The sequence below is a fragment of the Fulmarus glacialis genome, unplaced genomic scaffold (assembly GCF_000690835.1).
Source record: "Fulmarus glacialis isolate BGI_N327 unplaced genomic scaffold, ASM69083v1 scaffold12780, whole genome shotgun sequence".
NCBI lineage: Eukaryota > Metazoa > Chordata > Aves > Procellariiformes > Procellariidae > Fulmarus > Fulmarus glacialis.
In genome coordinates, this window is record NW_009188403.1 from 31,508 (window position 1) to 49,479 (window position 17,972).

At 39.7% G+C, this 17,972-nt stretch overlaps 1 protein-coding gene across 1 annotated transcript in view; it reads left to right on the plus strand.

The window, feature by feature from the left end:
• ITPR1 (inositol 1,4,5-trisphosphate receptor, type 1) overlaps positions 1 to 17,972 on the plus strand; it is a gene marked incomplete at both ends in the record, with an annotated part of 45,111 nt that overhangs the window by 8,296 nt on the left and 18,843 nt on the right. Inside the window, 14 exons of the mRNA XM_009578531.1 lie at positions 806 to 901; positions 2,301 to 2,345; positions 5,374 to 5,528; positions 6,864 to 6,963; positions 7,431 to 7,591; positions 8,407 to 8,548; positions 8,923 to 9,081; positions 9,677 to 9,849; positions 10,110 to 10,229; positions 11,556 to 11,750; positions 13,482 to 13,733; positions 15,143 to 15,284; positions 16,232 to 16,385; positions 16,722 to 16,909. Of these exons, the coding sequence (XP_009576826.1) occupies positions 806 to 901; positions 2,301 to 2,345; positions 5,374 to 5,528; positions 6,864 to 6,963; positions 7,431 to 7,591; positions 8,407 to 8,548; positions 8,923 to 9,081; positions 9,677 to 9,849; positions 10,110 to 10,229; positions 11,556 to 11,750; positions 13,482 to 13,733; positions 15,143 to 15,284; positions 16,232 to 16,385; positions 16,722 to 16,909 (2,082 nt within the window). The remainder of the gene's footprint in view (positions 1 to 805; positions 902 to 2,300; positions 2,346 to 5,373; positions 5,529 to 6,863; positions 6,964 to 7,430; positions 7,592 to 8,406; positions 8,549 to 8,922; positions 9,082 to 9,676; positions 9,850 to 10,109; positions 10,230 to 11,555; positions 11,751 to 13,481; positions 13,734 to 15,142; positions 15,285 to 16,231; positions 16,386 to 16,721; positions 16,910 to 17,972) is intronic.

Consider the following 17,972-nt stretch of genomic DNA (forward strand, 5'->3'; position numbering starts at 1 on the left):
ATCTGCTTTGATATACAGTTTTTCCCCTATTTGAATTGAAAGCCCACCTATAATTAACATTACTTTGACATGTTGCAACACATCAGTAGCTTCTGTAGTAACTGTCCCTGTGTATGCAGTTACCTGGTGGTAAATGCAAGGCAGAGGTAAGGTAGTCGTTCCCCGAAAGGCACAGCTCAGCTATGCTGACTTTTCCCTAAGGAAGTGGGTGCACCCACAGAGTGGTCGATAGGAAGTAACAGATCATCCGACGTTGGAGGCTCTTCTTACAACAGAGAAGTGAGAGTAAATATGACAGTCTTCATATTCTTTTATACAACACCATTGTGTTTGAAAATTTCCAGGTGTCTTCCCTCACCTACTTTCAGAAGGTCAAAAATTAGTTATGTCAAAAAATTAAAGTAGCTGTTGCATCTCTTCAGGAGGTTTCTTTCAAGGCCTTTCAAGACATGCACATCTAGAGCACCTTCTTTAATTACTTCTCTGCCAACTTGCAGCATAATCTTCCTGCCATCACCCACCAGACTCCAGTGGAGTACTAGCTGTGGTCAGTGACTTTGCAAACAGATATTGTCACTTGACAATGAGCAGAAAATCAATGTTCATAAATTGTTGAGGTGAACTAATTGTAGTCTGCTCAAAGTATTTACTGTGCTGTGTGTTGTTCACGTATGAAAGGTGGTTTCATTTTTTCTAGAGCTCCTCGTTCTGTTTCCTCTTACCTGTACATGAGGTACGCTAGATGCTGTGTTTGAAAGGGAGGTCGCTGACCTACGGTGTAAATGTGGTTTCCCTTTCCTTGTAGGTGGTGCAGCATGATCCTTGTCGTGGTGGCGCGGGGTACTGGAATAGCCTTTTCAGGTTCAAACACCTTGCTACTGGACACTACCTAGCAGCAGAGGTAGGTGTTGGGGTTTGCTTAGAGGCTCTGCCTTTCCTTCCATGGTATTTTCTTCCTTTTACACCTTTTGAAAATCTTTCATTTCCTGTCCTAAAAATAGACACAGGGGAGGGGACGAGAGTGGTGTTTGGGTCCTTAGCATTAATACAAAAGTAGATGGCTAAACATAGAATACAAGATGAAAGAGGCTTGAAAGAATACCACGGTACAGTGGTAGTCTTGAGCTTATTTCACTTTTTGTATGAATTCTGGAGACAATAACTCTTCTCCTGCAAAGAATAGACACTAAATAGTATCCTGTCATGTGGGCAGTAGAATCAAGATGAATTTATTAATAGATGAATAAATTGCAAATGGCTGAGAGCCTTTGGGGGAAAATGAATTCAACTATTGTTAGTTTCTCTTGAATCACTGATTCCGAGTGGAATTGTAGAACTGACTGTAAAATGAAAATGCAGTTAGACTTCAGACCAGTCTTGTAAGAACTGCAGATAACGCTTAGCTGTCCGAGCACAAAACAAATAAGTCTTTTTCTCCCTCCATAGCGGACATCTTTCCCCCGTTGAAATAAGATTTCAAGACATTTTATTAAAAAGTTAAAAAAAAAAAAAAGTCTTAAGGGTTATAATTTTGTGAGTTTTGCTGCTTAACACTTGTAAATGTTTATTAAAACTACTTCTATTTACTTTAAAGCATGGATATATCAACATGCCAATACACAAACCTCTGTAAGTAAAAGCTGTCCTGGATGTAAGAGTGCATAGCAGGGCAGAAGGGCTGTCTCAGCCCACACTATTGACCTGAGAGCTTCAGTGGGAAAAGTCCAGATTAAATATCCCATTTTATATTCTTCTAATAAGCAGATTGGAAAAACAGCAGCGTTTTGTCACGTGCGCACTTGCAAATCCTTTTCAGTAGTGATCCAGTATAGAGCTTTTCCAGTAAATCTTGGGTTTGCTAATCAGCCAAAACAAAAATGTGGTCTTACATCATGCAGAAATGTACCAGAGGAGATTGCTCACCTGATCCATGTTTAGAATAGTGTTTGTTCTGAAAGATTTCTACCAAGCCAGTAATTTCTAGTTGGAAATTCCACTTGGGATTTAAAAAAAAAAAAACTGAAACTTGGTAACTCTCTACCCCTCTTGCTCCTTTAGTGATTATCCTGAACAAGATAAATCTCTCTGCATGCTTGCAGATTCCTTAACTGCTTAATTCATGGACAGACAGATGCCCAATTAGAAATGAATCGGTTTGCACAGTATATTTGTTCTGCATGCCTGGTAGTGCTGTAGCAGTAGAGTGCATTTTTTACAACGTAAGTTTAGACCGTGCTGAGGTTGTTTCCCACTTCCAGCTCTGTTAGAGTTTTGACGTGCCTGTGATTCTGTTTCATCAGGTAAACCCTGACTATGAGGAAGATGACCTGGAGTGTCAATCCTCAGTAAGTATAGGCAAGAGTATGATCTTGCCCCTAATTGAGGAGGGCTTGACACAGACCCAGGTATTTACCGGGCCAGTGCATAGATGGTCCAGGCTTTGTTGCTAGTGAAGAAACTAAAAAACTGAGAATGATCTAAAGGCTTTTAAGGTCTACGCAGAGGAGTGGATATTGAAAACTGCATTAGGCTTTAGTGAAGAGCAATGCACTTGGAACCAAATTTATACGTTACCTGGACCCCCTCACCTCCCCCCTTTGTAGCATCTCTCTTTCTGTCTTCCTATTTCTTAAACCTTTGCTTCCTTGAAGCACTCTTGAATAGGTCTGAAAAGCAAGTTGCTCAAGGTGACACCAGATGGCAAGTGTCCCTTAGGGGATGTTCTCGTAGTGCTGTTCCAGTCAGTTGTCTGACCTCCTTGTTTAAGAAACGAATTCCCTCTCTTGTTTTGGCTTGTCACAGGAAAGCCAGGATAAAGGGTCTAGAGAGCAAGAATGGCAGGCTGAGAATCATTTCAGTGCCATTCTTCTGATTTTCCTGTGAAAGCAAGTCTGTGTTGTTTTCGGTAAATGTTGTTGTGTCAAAGATTGAGTGTGCTGATGCTTTGTACTAATAGAAGCTTCTCTTTGGTGTCAAAGGGAAACAGCATTGCTTCAGTAGTTGAAAACAGATAAAAGTGGAACAGCACTTTCCATTGTGCATTACATTTTTTTAGTTGGATTTGATTGTAGGCTTATGTAGCTTTCTTGGTCATTTATCCTGTATTATGGAAGATTTGCTCCATTTGGATGTGAAAAAGAACTACTCCTCTGATTTTTAAACATGCACTGCGATGCTTTGAAATCCTCTGAGGTGGAGTTATCCTCCTAAAAGGATTTGTCATTATAGCCTGGCCATTAAAACACTTACCCTTGTCCCCATATATTGAGCCGTTATCCTGATTAGTTCTTGGTAGTATTTGGCAGCAAACACTGATCTTCGGACAGCTTAACTTCAGTTAACATACTGGAAAAATGAAAAAATGACACCCCCCCACATGCACACAAAGCTATTGTTGGGGGAAGGCAACATTGAACCATTTTGTTGGCTTAACTTTTTGCAAGTTAATCAGTGTCGAGGTCTTTTATGTAGACATCCATCCTACTAGTGTTATGCTAATGTCTCCATCTGATAATAAGTGCAGTAATAATGATAATGCACTGGCTTCAGAGTTGTGCTGATTTTTCTCTGCTCTGTCTCTTTACCACTAGGTGGCAAAGATAGACCATAAAGAATAGGATCAGGAGCACATAATTCATTTCTGACACAAAATTACTGTATCGTTTAACATTCACTAGTGACTACGATGGTGTGGGCTGTTTTATCCAACTTTATCCAAACTCCAACTGTATCTAAATGTGAACTCTCTGCAAGATGGCAGGTTTCTCACCACAGCTCTGTGTTTTGTTGTTGTTTTCTCCTTATACCTCAGTGAGCTGTACAAGAATGGGGTTTAAATGGGCATGGGTGAGATGCCAGCTAGTACCCTTGCAACATGAAAGGGGACAGCTTTTGTCAACTTTGCGGTTGAAGTTTTAGTTCTCCCTAAATTGCCTCATCTCCTGCTTTCTGATTTACTACTCATTTTCAGCTTTGCCACAGTACCAATAACTGACCAGTTGTCTCCTGAAGTACAAACTGTGAATACGGAGCAGCTGCCTTACTGTGGGGAGGAAGGAGACAGCTGAAACTCAGAGAATTCATTCCAAGTGAGCGAATTTCTCCTGGTGTAAAGCCTCCAGATGGACTCTATTCAGTGTATAGTTGCTTCTTCTCTTGAAGGCACACTCCCAATGTGTATTTCTGTTCCATACAGCTGTCTGTTCCCATGTGCAAAATCAGACTTAAAATGTCACTACTTTGCAGACAAGTTAATTGACTACAAATGTGCTAACTACAGAGTATCCTGAGGCACAAGCAATGTTAGATACCTTTTCTCTATGTTTAAGGATTTCAATGCCTTACACCAGGACTTTGAAAGACAGGTACTTGAGTGCTGACTACTTTGGGTGCCTAGTAGGCACCTCGGGCACCTTCCACTGGTGCCAAGATCACAGAGAAACCGATAAATTGGTTGCTTGATCACTTTGAAAGTTACATTTAGGATTTAGATGTTTATACATGGACAGCTGGCTCCTGTGTTTTGTCAGACAGCAACTTTTTTATTGATTAGTGATAACTGGTAGTTCCCTAGGAAAGGTTTTAGAGAAAGTTGTTGTTCCTTTTTCGTAGTTTATTTTTTCCTACCCTTTTGTCCTTTCATCTGAAAATCCAGGGTTTTGCTCAGATGATGTTAGTATCTTTACTTTTTTAAAGGAGGCTGGTAATTTGCTAGCACCTTGGAAATAAAGATACTTCTGACGCCATGTCCTTTGTAGCGTATCATTGTGTTCGAGTGCATCATAAGCTGAAGTGTGAACAGCAAGACAGCTAACTTCTTGATTAGCTTTTGTTTCATTTGTCTGTGATGGATAGATGCGAGTCCTGTTTCTGCTGCTGAAGTTGATTATTTCCCAGCAAGATTGTTGGTACATAGTGTTGCTGATTTTTTAATATTTGCAGCTCACATAATTACTTTGTAAGAATGATAATTGCAGTACATTGAATACATTTCAAAAGCCAATAGTGTCAGGGGTGGGAATCTTAGCAGATGCGGGTCATCTGAAACTCGTCAGAGTTCCCAGTGCGCTGTGGGGTGAATGCCCGTGGGATTTTGAGTCTCTTCTGGCAGTGTGTGCAAGACATAACCTCTGTGGTTTAGGATTTATTGTGTTTGTGATCCAGAAATACTCAGAAGTTACTAGCACCAGGAAACGCGAAGACATGGTTGGCACACTTGTCAGTTTTACTGGTGTACTAAAGCCCAGCTGTCTTAACTAGTACTTGGAGTGGTTCAGTGTTATGTCTGCAAATTACAGGACACATCTATTTAACACTAGGCGGGTGGGTCTGGAGGGCTTGGTCTGACTGTGCGTGATGGGACTTCTTCCACAGCTGGACCCTGAGCAGGATGCCTCCAGAAGAGGCTTGCGCAGTGCTCAGGAGAAGATGGCATATTCTCTGGTGTCTGTGCCTGAAGGAAATGATATCTCTTCCATATTTGAGTTGGACCCTACCACCTTGCGAGGAGGAGACAGCCTTGTCCCCAGGTACAGCTAAGCATACTGTTAGAACTAACTATCTGCTTTGGATTTTGATATTATTATTGTTATTATTATTGTTGTTGTTGTTGTTATTATTTTTTTTTTTTTTTTTTTTTTTTTTTTTTTTTTTTTTTTTTTAAGGTAAGGCTGTATCCCGCTATTTTTTTTAATCCTTTGGAATTAAGTTTCTTCCGCAAATTAATATGGAAATACTTAGCAAGTGCCTGAAGCTTTACTTTAGTACTTTACAATTGAGTTATAAGTAACAGAACCCCATTTTACAGATGGGAAAGTTGAGATTAAGTGACTTCCTTGCCAGTGAACAAACTGGGTCTAAAAGCCTTGAGTGTCCTATCAAGCTACTCCCATGACCTGTCTGTATTATGTTAGCTAGGATGCATCATCAAGTATTTAGCGCTTCATTTTCTATTGTTTACACGTCCTTTACTGTTCATATGGTACCTCTTGCTACTTAAAAGATGCTGTACCCTTCAAAGATACACAGTTGTATGCAGGCTCTTTGTTGCCACTGAGAAAGCACAGCGTATTTGTTCCATTTACTTAAACAACTCTCTAAATCATCAGGTACTCTTAAGTTAGCAGAAGTTAACACGGCCACCAAAAGTAGCCGTCCTGGCTGCCTCTTCTGTCCTTCGGGCTGACATGGTTGTGTAGAGAGAGGAGGTTGTACTGCAGCTGAGAGACTGTTTCTTAACTGGCCTACGATGCTTGTCTGACTGTGGCATCTTCTGTCAAAGAGCTGGTACATGCAAAATAGCGTCATTGCCAGAAATACCTGAGAAATCTAAGTCTGGGAATTGCTGTCCCCATAGGACTTCTGCTACAGAAAATTGTTCCGTGCTAGTCTCGTGTTCTGGTGTCTTAATGGACCTTTGATGCTTGTACAACATTGACTAGCTATACAAAGAGTCAAAAAATTCTCCGTTTAGAAAATACAAAATAGATAGCAGGGAGTTATGGGCTGCAAATACAAAGGCAAGGGAGGAAGCTGACAGCTCAGATACACTATAGCATGTCGAAACGTGAGGACGTGAAGAGGCTTAATTTGTTACTGTGCAGCAGCTGATTTACAGCAACAAAATATAGATGTAGTTCTGTTTTACAGCAGAATCTATTTCATTATATAAGAAGACTTCTTAAGGTGAATTTATAGAATGAAATAAGGAAAGAAGAGTCTTATTCCTGTTACGGTATGCAGCATGTATAAAGATGACACTTTTTTCTCCACTTGTTCCTGCCAACATCTTGCAACTCGAACAATGCGAAGATTTCCCATCTGGGAAACTGACTCGTGCTTTGAAACTTTTGACTTTCTTTCAGGAACTCTTATGTCAGACTTAGACACCTTTGCACTAACACCTGGGTTCATAGTACCAATATCCCTATTGATAAAGAAGAGGAGAAACCTGTGATGCTTAAAGTAAGTCCTGTTACTTTATGTAAGCACATTCTTTGATTCCTGTACTTTCACGAAAGCGTTGTTGGTAGGAGAAGTTCCAGTCCCTTGAGACTGCTGGGTTTGTCAAACAGCAAGCAACTTAACAGCAATGAATAGTGCCTATGCAAAACGTTTTATCTAAAAGATTAGGTTTTCATAGTAGTTTACTAGTTACGCTGTTCAATTTCTACTGTACAACAGCCATCACGAGGAGAATTTTTGCCACTGTTTACAGGAACATTTTGCAGTCTCTCCTGATGTTTCTCTGGATTTAGGAACACCTGTGAGTTTGCACAGAACCTCTGAGTTCTCAAAGTTTGACTTCATCAGTAGCCTCATACTGTCTAAATGGAGCGTGGCTTTTCTTCTGTTTTATTATCACTGAATATATGAGTCACTACTTTGTTTTCTGCCTTTTGGTTTGATGATAAAACTTCTCTGGGTTTCAGATTGGTACTTCTCCAGTGAAAGAGGACAAAGAAGCTTTTGCTATAGTACCAGTTTCTCCTGCAGAGGTTCGGGACTTGGATTTTGCAAATGATGCAAGTAAGGTTTTAGGTTCCATTGCTGGCAAGTTGGAAAAGGGAACAATAACCCAGAATGAAAGAAGGTAAGGAAGCAAGAATTTGCTTCAGATAATGTTGTTTCCTTTACTAAGTAACTGTTTCTTTGAAAATTTTATCTATGTATGCTGTCTTCAGGAGAGGGATTTTGTTTCCCACTTGATTAGATTTAAAAAAAAAAAAAGTTGATGGTTTTATTGTTGATGTGTCCATAGTGGAGGTTTTCAAGCCTGTTCTGTCAAGCCTTCCCTGTTGCTCTGAAATGAGAGCATGAGAACTGTTGCTGTGAACTTGGAGGAATTATCCACAGCATACCTTTCTTGATGGGCTTTGCAAATCGAGTGTGGGAATTTATAATCCATCTTGTGAAGACTGAACACATGACTTCTTGCAAATCCTCTGACAATGTCCGTGAGAAGTGCATGGCCACACAAAAAGAGCGCAGAGTCGGCTGTGTAAAACCAGGGCCTATGTGCTTCTATAGCCAGTGTCTCTTATTTGGCCTTGGGAGAGATTATCACCTGATTCTTTTATTTTTCTCGCCGCCCCCCGCCCTCCCCCGGCAGTTTAAAGAACTGCCAGATAGAACTTGGTATGCGTCTAGTTGCCCTAAAGTGATACCGTTGTCTTACTGCTGCTATGGTTTAGCTATTAGACAGTAAAGTTACAGCAGCAGGGAGCATTAGTTCCTCATTTTAAGTTCTGTACATACTTACGTGCCTTATCCAGCATCTGAGTCAGTTTCTAATTGATGTTCTTTTTTCATTTAGCCTTTTGAAATCTATGTAAACTTACACTGGCATTGTTCTTTTAACAGATAGAATTTGTAGTCTTGTATTAACAACTTCTGGCTTTTCTATAGATCTGTTACCAAATTGTTGGAAGACTTGGTCTACTTTGTTACTGGTGGAACTAATTCTGGACAAGACGTCCTGGAAGTAGTATTTTCTAAACCTAACAGAGAACGGCAAAAACTGATGAGAGAGCAGAATATTCTGAAGCAGGTAGGCTGCATTTTTCTCTAAACTCTGCCTACAAGAAGGGTTGTCAGAAAAGAGAAACTAATAACGGAGAACCTGGCCAAATTATTGGGATCAAAAGATCCTTCGAGTTTCTAGCTTTCAGCAGGCTCTTGGTGGTGGACTGTAGGCATACCATTGCTAGAAGAAAAAGTTACAGAATACGGTGTTGAGTAAAGGTGATCAGCAATGACTTCTGTCCAGGCTACTCTATGGCCAACAAACTTGGTAACTATAGTGCATTTCTGATGTACCTTTTAGAAATTTAAAGACGCTGACACAGTGCTTTGACACTAATTTTAATCAGATGAAGGCAGTGCCTCATGGGATTTTATCTTTGTTTTTTAATAAATCCATAGATTTTCAAGTTGTTGCAAGCACCATTTACAGACAGTGGTGATGGCCCAATGTTGCGGTTGGAAGAGCTTGGAGACCAGCGTCATGCTCCCTTCAGACACATATGCCGGCTTTGCTACAGAGTGCTGAGACACTCTCAGCAGGATTACAGAAAGAATCAGGTTTGAAATATGTCTGTAGCTTTCAATGGCACTAACATTGTTCCTGTGCTCCAAAAAAATAAAAGCTACATAGCATTAAACCCTGCTATGCTATGCTGGGATTGTACAGTCAGCAAGAAATGTTTGGATTGCTCAGTTTTACTCTATCTGGTATTCTTCATCTCTGTCAGAGACTATATGCAGTGTAATTAGTACCAGTTGAAAGGGGAATCTGAGAAAACAACAGAATTGCTAACTGTCAAATCTAGGTGAATTCTGGATTCTGAATTCTGGATTCACCCACTTTCTTCACTCTTGCATCCTACAAGCTCCATTGTGAATTAAGGCTGTACATTTTTTGTTGCCACTTATTAAAAACAAACTCATATCAGATAAGGATAAATGCCTTGTTGGTGTCTAGCCCAGGAGGGAGGGAGGTGTTAAGGTATCTGTCATCACTTGCACTCTCTCAAAAGAAGAACAATTTGAATCCAATCCAGTTCGCTTCTTGGGTTGTTGATATTAACAAACATCTTATTGTTTTCTGTTATTGATTGTTTTCTTAAATTCTGAGAATTAATTACACCACCTTCCTTCTTCCCTCTATGTTTTGAAGGAATACATTGCGAAGCAGTTTGGCTTCATGCAGAAGCAAATTGGCTATGATGTCTTGGCCGAGGACACTATTACAGCATTGCTTCATAACAATCGCAAACTCTTGGAGAAGCACATCACAGCTGCCGAGATTGACACCTTTGTTAGTCTCGTGAGGAAAAATAGGGAGCCCAGGTGAGATCCACGTTTTTGAGTATATGATTACCCTTTTCCTCTTAGCCTTCTGAGAAAAATCTGTACCTGCCAACATGCTAGTAAGGAAGCACAGCTAGTTCACTTCTTTTTTTGGCACTCGCCATAACTTCCCCCTCGGGCAACAGTCTCACTCTGCAATGTTAAAATGGAGTTCTGAATGTTTTCTTTCTGAAATGTAGATTGCTTCAGTCTAGATCTCAACAAGGATTGATACCCTTTTGGCTCACGTTTTCCAACAGGTTTTTGGATTACCTCTCAGATTTGTGCGTTTCCATGAACAAGTCTATTCCAGTGACACAGGAGTTGATTTGTAAAGCCGTGCTGAATCCAGCAAATGCAGACATTCTCATTGAAACTAAGTAAGTTAATACCTTTAAAAATAGTTTTCCTAGCGTGAAACAGAAGGAAGGTGATTAAAGGCTGAGAGCATTGCTGGCACATCTAGAGAATGCAGTTAAGTATGTGTGGGGTCCTCTTCAAATACACAGTAAATGGGTATTGATGACAGCAGATGTCTGCCATATGCATTCTCGGTCCTGCAGTCAGAGAACTCTTTCAGATATCTCACATTTGATCAAAGTAGACAGACTTTGCAGGAAGGTGTGCAGGGTCCTGTGGGCCTGATCCTCCTCTGGGCTTCAGGCTTTCCTCCATAAGCTGTCTGAAGTGAGCGAGCGCTTCTTGGATGCGTGCCCACTGAGCTCAGCTTGCAGCAAAGCAGAAGCTGATGCATCTCTGCTCACCCATTTCTCCCTCTGCGGTTAGGATTTTGGTCTCCACCTCTCAGCGTTGGCCTGCCATTGTTGAAACATCATAGCAGGCACCAAATTCCAATTATCTTTCATAAAGATGGGTTTATTTGATATGTGGAATAGGGCACAGATAATCCTTATCAAAATACTGTAAAAGGGAAGCAGGTCTTTGTCAGGTAGTATTTAAAACTCAAATGGATGAGAGTATTCTTGCACACTTAATTCTCTTCATGAAATCATAAAGACTGTATTTCCACCAGCACTTAAAGTTGCTACATCACTTACTTGTTCTTATCCTTGTGTATTTAATTTGTCTTTTTTTCAGATGTATGATCTTTTTTTGCTGAAGAGCTAAAAGCCCCCAAAGCCTTTTTAGTTTTAGTAGCTGATTTGTTTTGAGTTATTTTGCCATGTAAACAGAAAGAAGTTCTGATCCAATTGGCATTTGTGGGATACAGAACTAATAAATTTTTAGATATTTTTGCTTACCAAATCCTTTCCTAGTCTGTTGAATGATCTTTGAATCAGTTCTCCTGTAAAGATGTTTTTGAAAGTCAGTTAGACGTGCCTTTAACTTCCTTGTTTCTTTATCTTCATCAGTTGAATGGAGCTGAAATGTTGGTCTTTTTAAGGCTGAATGGAGAGTTTATAATCCAAATTCATTCTAACCTAATGCTTTTATTATTAAAACCCAGAGATTTTATGTAGTAAACTGCTACTGCTGAAAGAGTAAGATACTCTGCTTTTACTTCGCAGAGTTGAGGAACAAAATTTGTGTTTTCTGAATGCCGGTGAGATCATAAAATTAGTTACTTCTATATCACCAGTACATTTTAGCAAGTGTCTTTTTTAGCAAGTGTCTTAAAAGAAATGTTCTAAAAGATCTGCATGGGTCTTGGCAGTTTGTAATCTAACCTAACTTCCTTCTGGCAGGCTGGTCCTCTCTCGATTTGAGTTTGAAGAAGTGTCAAGTGGAGAAAATGCCTTGGAAGTTGGAGAAGATGAGGAAGAAGTGTGGTTGTTCTGGAGAGACAGTAACAAGGAAATCCGCAGTAAGAGTATCAGAGAGTTGGCTCAGGATGCTAAGGAAGGGCAGAAGGAAGATCGGGACGTACTCAGCTACTACAGGTTAACAACATGTGCAGTAGTTGGCTAGCAAAGTTCATCAAGGCTGTGTGGGGAAGCCTTTGGGGTATAGGCTGTACTTGGTTTGAGAGAAAGGATACTGGTTTCATGGACAAAATAGCCATTAGAGAGTGAGGATGAAGTCTCTTAGAAGTGAGAGCTAAAACCACAAAGTTATTCACGGTGAGAAGTCAAATTATCAGCATAAGCAAGTTTAAACTGATTTAAAAAAAAAATAGTTGAGGTTTAGAGTGCATTGATTTTGTACAGCACTTAATGCCTGTATTTCTGCTTGGTTTCCTGATAAGTGGGTGTTATGACAGAGCCTGTATGTTAACCATTTAGGTTACCTGTATTCAGGTGGTAGTTGGGGTGAACAACCGCTTGTGGGAAGAACAGGATTGCAGTGTGCAAATGGCTTTGCTTTTGATTTTAAAGAAGGCACTGCCGTTCTCCCTGTCTTCCAAATTTCTCTGTAAGCTCAAAGCCTTTAGTGGTCCTGTAGTTCTCAGCAGGACAATATATGAAGTTATGAAAATACCACAAGTTTGGTTTGATTAATGTGCAGTGCTCTTTTGTACAGCTTAAGTTATGCTTTTAGCAGTTTCTGACATGAAGCGATGTTTCCAGATGACTTGACAAGACACTGAGTTCTTGGCATAGTGTAAGATCAGGTTTCAGCCCAGACCGAATTCCTGTGTCTGGGTTATAAACTTCTGAGAGTAGTTTGACGGACCCGATTGTGGTGATGCAAAAAGTTCAACTAGATTTTTTTTTTTTAATAGTTTTTGCATTATCTCTTCCATTGAAATGGTTCTTGCAGTAGACTTCTTAATACATGTTTTTATTTGAGCCTATTGGAGGGCTGAGCTCAAAAGGAGACCTCTTGTACATATTTTTAAAAACTATATCTGCTTTCAAAATAGATTTTCTTGCACTTGTTTTTAAGTAGAATTGATAGTGTTAATTGTTTTTAGGCTACATTATAGACTTGTGAACATGCTTTAAACAAGGGTTTAAGGTACGGTTTGGTCAAATTCCCATGAGGAGTGCTGAGAGTGGAAAAGGAGTCTACTTTCAATTAAATGTTCATTTCTTCAGGAAACCTCACAGTTGACACTATTCAACACAAGCCTGTATGAATACTTATGAATGTTGGACATGTGCTTTATGACTAAAGGCTAATTATCAGTCTGTTGAATGTGCATACCTTAAATGCCAGTTGCTTGCTTTTAGTTTATGGACTGAAAAGCTTAGGAATTAAGTTTCGTTTTTCTCTAACAATTCTTTGACTGAAGGGAGCAGAGCTCAGTAGTTGTTTAATCAGGTACCTGATTTTTAATGATTCTGTAGTCCATCTACGTTGTTGCCTTAGTGAACAACTGTGGCTTCAGAATCAGTAAGAAGTATTTGGTCTTCTACAGTATTTAGGCTGAGTTGCCTTAAGTGTTCTTTGGATTCTTCTGTAGCTTTCATAAACAGCATTACTTAATTCTGTGTAACACTCAGAAAAATACGATGACTCCTTGCATTCTATTTTTCCACTGTGTTATATTTTACTAGTGTTTGATTAATACTTTATTCTTTCCATAATAAGTATAGCTATATTAATGGAAAATATAAGATTCATTCTGTTAATACATACAAGAGCATATCAGTACTATACCCAGTGGACGTTTCTGGAAATTAAAGTATAAGCTGTTTGTTTATGTATTTTTTTTTTTTCCCCTGAAGATACCAACTAAACCTCTTTGCTAGAATGTGCCTTGATCGACAGTACTTAGCCATAAATGAAATATCTGGCCAGCTGGATGTGGACCTCATTCTCCGTTGCATGTCTGATGAAAACTTGCCATATGATCTGAGAGCATCTTTCTGCCGGCTAATGCTTCATATGCACGTTGATCGTGACCCCCAAGAACAAGTAACACCAGTGAAGTATGCTCGTCTGTGGTCTGAAATACCTTCTGAAATTGCTATTGACGAGTAAGTACTTGCCGGAATGGTGTGGGAAAGGAAATTACATCACTCTTGATTTTTTTTTTTTTTTAAAAACAAAACCAGATCAATTTTAAACTCATGCATTATTTATACTGTTTCTGTTTAAAAATAAAATTTAAAAAAAAATCCGTAACATATTCAAACCCAATAGTTTCATTTGCCTGTAATGTTTGCTGGAGAACCTTCCTGAGAACAAAATAACCGTCCTGTACGTGCGTGGTGTAAGCTATGAGGCAGTAGGGGTTTGTCTTCAAAACACGCAGTGATCACAGTGATGGTCTGTTTCTGATCTGGGTGATGTGACGAGTGACCTACCCCTGGGGCGGGGGGAAAGCAAGGGAGGACTATTTCATTTTTGCTGCCTTATTTGATTGGAGTGTAGACTCTTCAGGGCAGATTGCCCATACGGTAGCTCACACAATCAAAAGGAAAAACAAGGGGGAAGATGCTGAAACAAGTAATATGCTGGAGACAGTCATGTTCCTTAACCTCCAATGCAAAATACTCTGATAGAGTGGTGAAAAACCTACACAAAACCACAGCTAGACTGGAGATATGATTTCTTGACCATAGACTTCTATCAACTTTTTATAGCACAAATAATTTAAAATTTATAGTACTTCAACTGTTCAGAACTCAATTTTTTTGGTTGGAGAAAATGAACATTTAAAATTTATGTTAAATGTTAGGAATTTGAGTCTTGTCAGCATTAGTACTGGTGTTTAGTGGTTTCTTCTTTTTCCCTCCCTTCCCTCCTTGCTAGCCTAGTTTTCTTTGCTGAGAGAGATGCAGCAGATCATATTCAACTTTAAATGCCAAAATAGAAAAACAAATGGCTTCAACTCTGGCAGAGGCTAAGCAGTGATACTGATCAAACAGGAAAACAAAAGTAGTTAGTGGAAGGTGGTGGGGATTGTCTTTTTTGAATGCTGTCTGCACGCGCTGAGAAACAAACCTAGAATTTGTATTAAGAATAATTAATGTCTACTTTGCATATATATTGTTTTTATTTGAAGGAAAATAGCATTCACAGTCAGCATCTCTTGGCCGCATCCGTTCGCCTTAGTGCTGTACGTAGCTTGTCATTGTTTCCACTAAAATAATGAGGGTTTCTTTTTTTATCTATTGGGAAAAAATTCTCTTTTTTTTGTTTTCCTCAGACATTTTTAAATAGTGCAAAATGAGCATATGGGATAAAACAGCAAAAGCCAGGAAATTATGGTGTCAGCTTCCCGACTCCTTTGTTTGGATAAATTATTTAACAGCTTTTAACTTTTCTTAGATTTTGACAAACCAATGAAAAATTGTATCGGGGGAAGAGAGCCCTGTGTATTTGCATGCTAAGTTTTGTGTTTTGTTTTGTTTTTTGTTTTGTTTTTTTTTTTCCTCTTCAGCTATGATAGCAGTGGAACTTCCAAAGATGAAATTAAGGAGAGATTTGCACAAACAATGGAATTTGTAGAGGAATATTTAAGAGATGTGGTGTGTCAAAGGTTCCCTTTCTCTGATAAAGAGAAAAATAAGCTCACTTTTGAGGTAGTTATCCAGTTCTGATTTTATTCTTTTTTTTTTTTTTTGTGGAATGTTGGTACTTTTTTCAACACCAGGTAGATGGCAGTAGTCCTTTCTCCTCATGCAAGCAACTCCACTGAAGTTTGTGACAGTTTGCTATGATAGTTCTTGAAATACAATTAATGAATGTGAGCTTACGTCTTAGATTTGCAGCAGCCCTGTTTACTTTTTGTGCTCTCGCTGTTATTGCAAAGTCAAGCTTTACTGGAATAAATATTCTCAAAAACTAAACACTATGTCTGCATGCTCATATAGTCTCTAGAGCTTACATATTACTCAGGAAGAGAACAATACAGTGTCCTGTGACTTACTGACCTATTAAAATAGTCTGTCTGTGCAAATAAAATGTAGCAAATCCATGCAATAGTATTCCCTAAATAACCATTAATTTAAGAAAATATGTGATTTTTTTTTTAAAAAAAGTATTTGCGGGAATATACCTCAGATAATGGGGCTACGTTAAATATTTGCACTATGTGAAATTCTTTTGTGTGGATCTTGAAGCAGTGCATGTGGAGGACTTGTGGGGAAACTTTATAACTTGGTAGCAGTAAGCTTTAGATGTGTGATTCTTTTTTTTTTTTCCCCCCTAAGACAAAACCATAAAAAGCATCTCTACATTCCCTCTAGTCTTGACCTCTTTTCTGTAATGAGACAAATATGGTATGATTTTGTAGCTGTAGAGTATCAATTGCAGGTACAGACTGTTATTCCAGGCATTGCAGTATTTGTAGGCAAGTAGAAAACTTTCTGATAAAATGCAGAACTATACCGTCTTATGGAATTATGAGGTATTATGATAAGAATATGACTCTCAGCCAGGTTCTTGATCTTTTCACTGTGTTAAGACAACTTGATTGTGACAGCAAAACGTTTAGTATTAATCAGGTTTTTTATTATTATTTTGGTAGGTTGTTAACTTAGCCAGAAATCTGATATATTTTGGTTTCTACAACTTCTGTGACCTCCTCAGACTAACCAAAATCCTCCTTGCTATATTAGACTGTGTGCACATCACTACCATCTTCCCTATTACCAAGATGGCAAAAGGCGAGGAAAGTAAAGGTAAGGCTGAAAAATGATTGGCAGAACAGATCATTCTTTGGTAGTTGCTAGTTCATCTCAAAATGTCAATGTGGATTTGAAATCTTCTACTCCTTTCTGTCTATGGCTTGGCTGTACAGCTGAGTAATGCCTACAATGAAAGAGGGAGAGGGCAGGGGTTTCTGAAAGTACTGCAGTGCTTCTGTTGTCTTCCATCTGTTCCAGGGATTTAGGTGTCCACCTGGCCTTGTTTAATGTTGAGACAATTTCTTTTCGTAGGATGTGGGGGGTCCTTGCCCTGTTAATGCAGTCCCATTACACCATCATAACCTTACCTGTTTACCTACCTCTCTGAAGGGAGCAATGTGATGAGATCAATCCATGGAGTCGGTGAGCTGATGACCCAGGTGGTGCTCAGAGGCGGTGGGTTCTTGCCCATGACTCCGCTTGCTGCTGCTCCTGAGGGTAACGTCAAGCAGAGTGAACCAGAGAAAGAGGACATCCTGGTAATGGACACAAAGCTGAAGATCATCGAAATACTTCAGGTACTACCAACGCAAATTAATGTAGCATCTTGTGCTGTCTTTAATCTAAGCATTAACATAGTGCCATGCTGCCTTTTAATTCACTCCTGCCTTGTATGTGCCTCTCTCAAACTGGTGAAGCATTACAAGGGTGACTTTGTCAGGCGTGCAGCACTTACATATAACAATATTATGCCATTACTGAAACAATTTAATAGAAATGAGTTTGCAGTAGACATCTGCACATTTAACAGTGATTTGTAAATACCTGACTTGCTGAAGTGGAGAACCCATTTTCCAACTTACTGTCTCGGTAATTTCCCTGAATATAAAGGGCCTCCTTGTTAAGTGCCCCAAGGAAGGGGGAGATACTTGAGACTCCTCATACAGCCATCAGCCTGAAATGTTTTTTATGCATGCACATTTGCCAGCCTTGCTGTCTCTTCTATCTCTGTCTGGCTTTTCTCACTGTGTCCCAAAGACTTAGGAGTGAAAAAAAAGAGAAGTTTTTCCCTTTTCCACAGCACTGTCTTGATCTAGATGTTGCCACAGAATTACTGCACTGAAATCCATCTTCCCTCTCTCAGTGTAGGAGTCCCTTTCTGTTCGGTAACTTCATGGGCAAGTTCACGGAGGCCAGAATGCTGCAAAAGCCTTGTGGGCGAAAGTATGCGAAGCAGCAGGAGAGCCATGGTGTACTTTCCCTGTGCCCCCGTGGGAGGTTTCGCACATAGCTGGGTTTGAGGTTATGCCCTTCCCCTCAGCAGCAGATGCAGCACGTAGGGGAGGCTTGGTTCACTTCCTTCCAGCATTGCTAATTTTAGTTAAAGCCAGAACTTCTGTTATGGCCTGGCATGTGCAGTAGGATATTTTAGTGTGCCAGTATTCCCCCTGTTACCATGGGTTATTAAAACCGGCGTTAAACGTTTTCCCCTAAATTGGAGAGAACTGCAAGTGTTCTTTGCGTTGTACTACTTTCCTCAAGAGGGAGGAAGACCACAGAGGAGGTGGTCTCTGCTACACTGGAGGTTTCACTGGGACTAGCTGAACTGGTAGCTGTTGTATGGCAGCAGCAGGCTGCGAT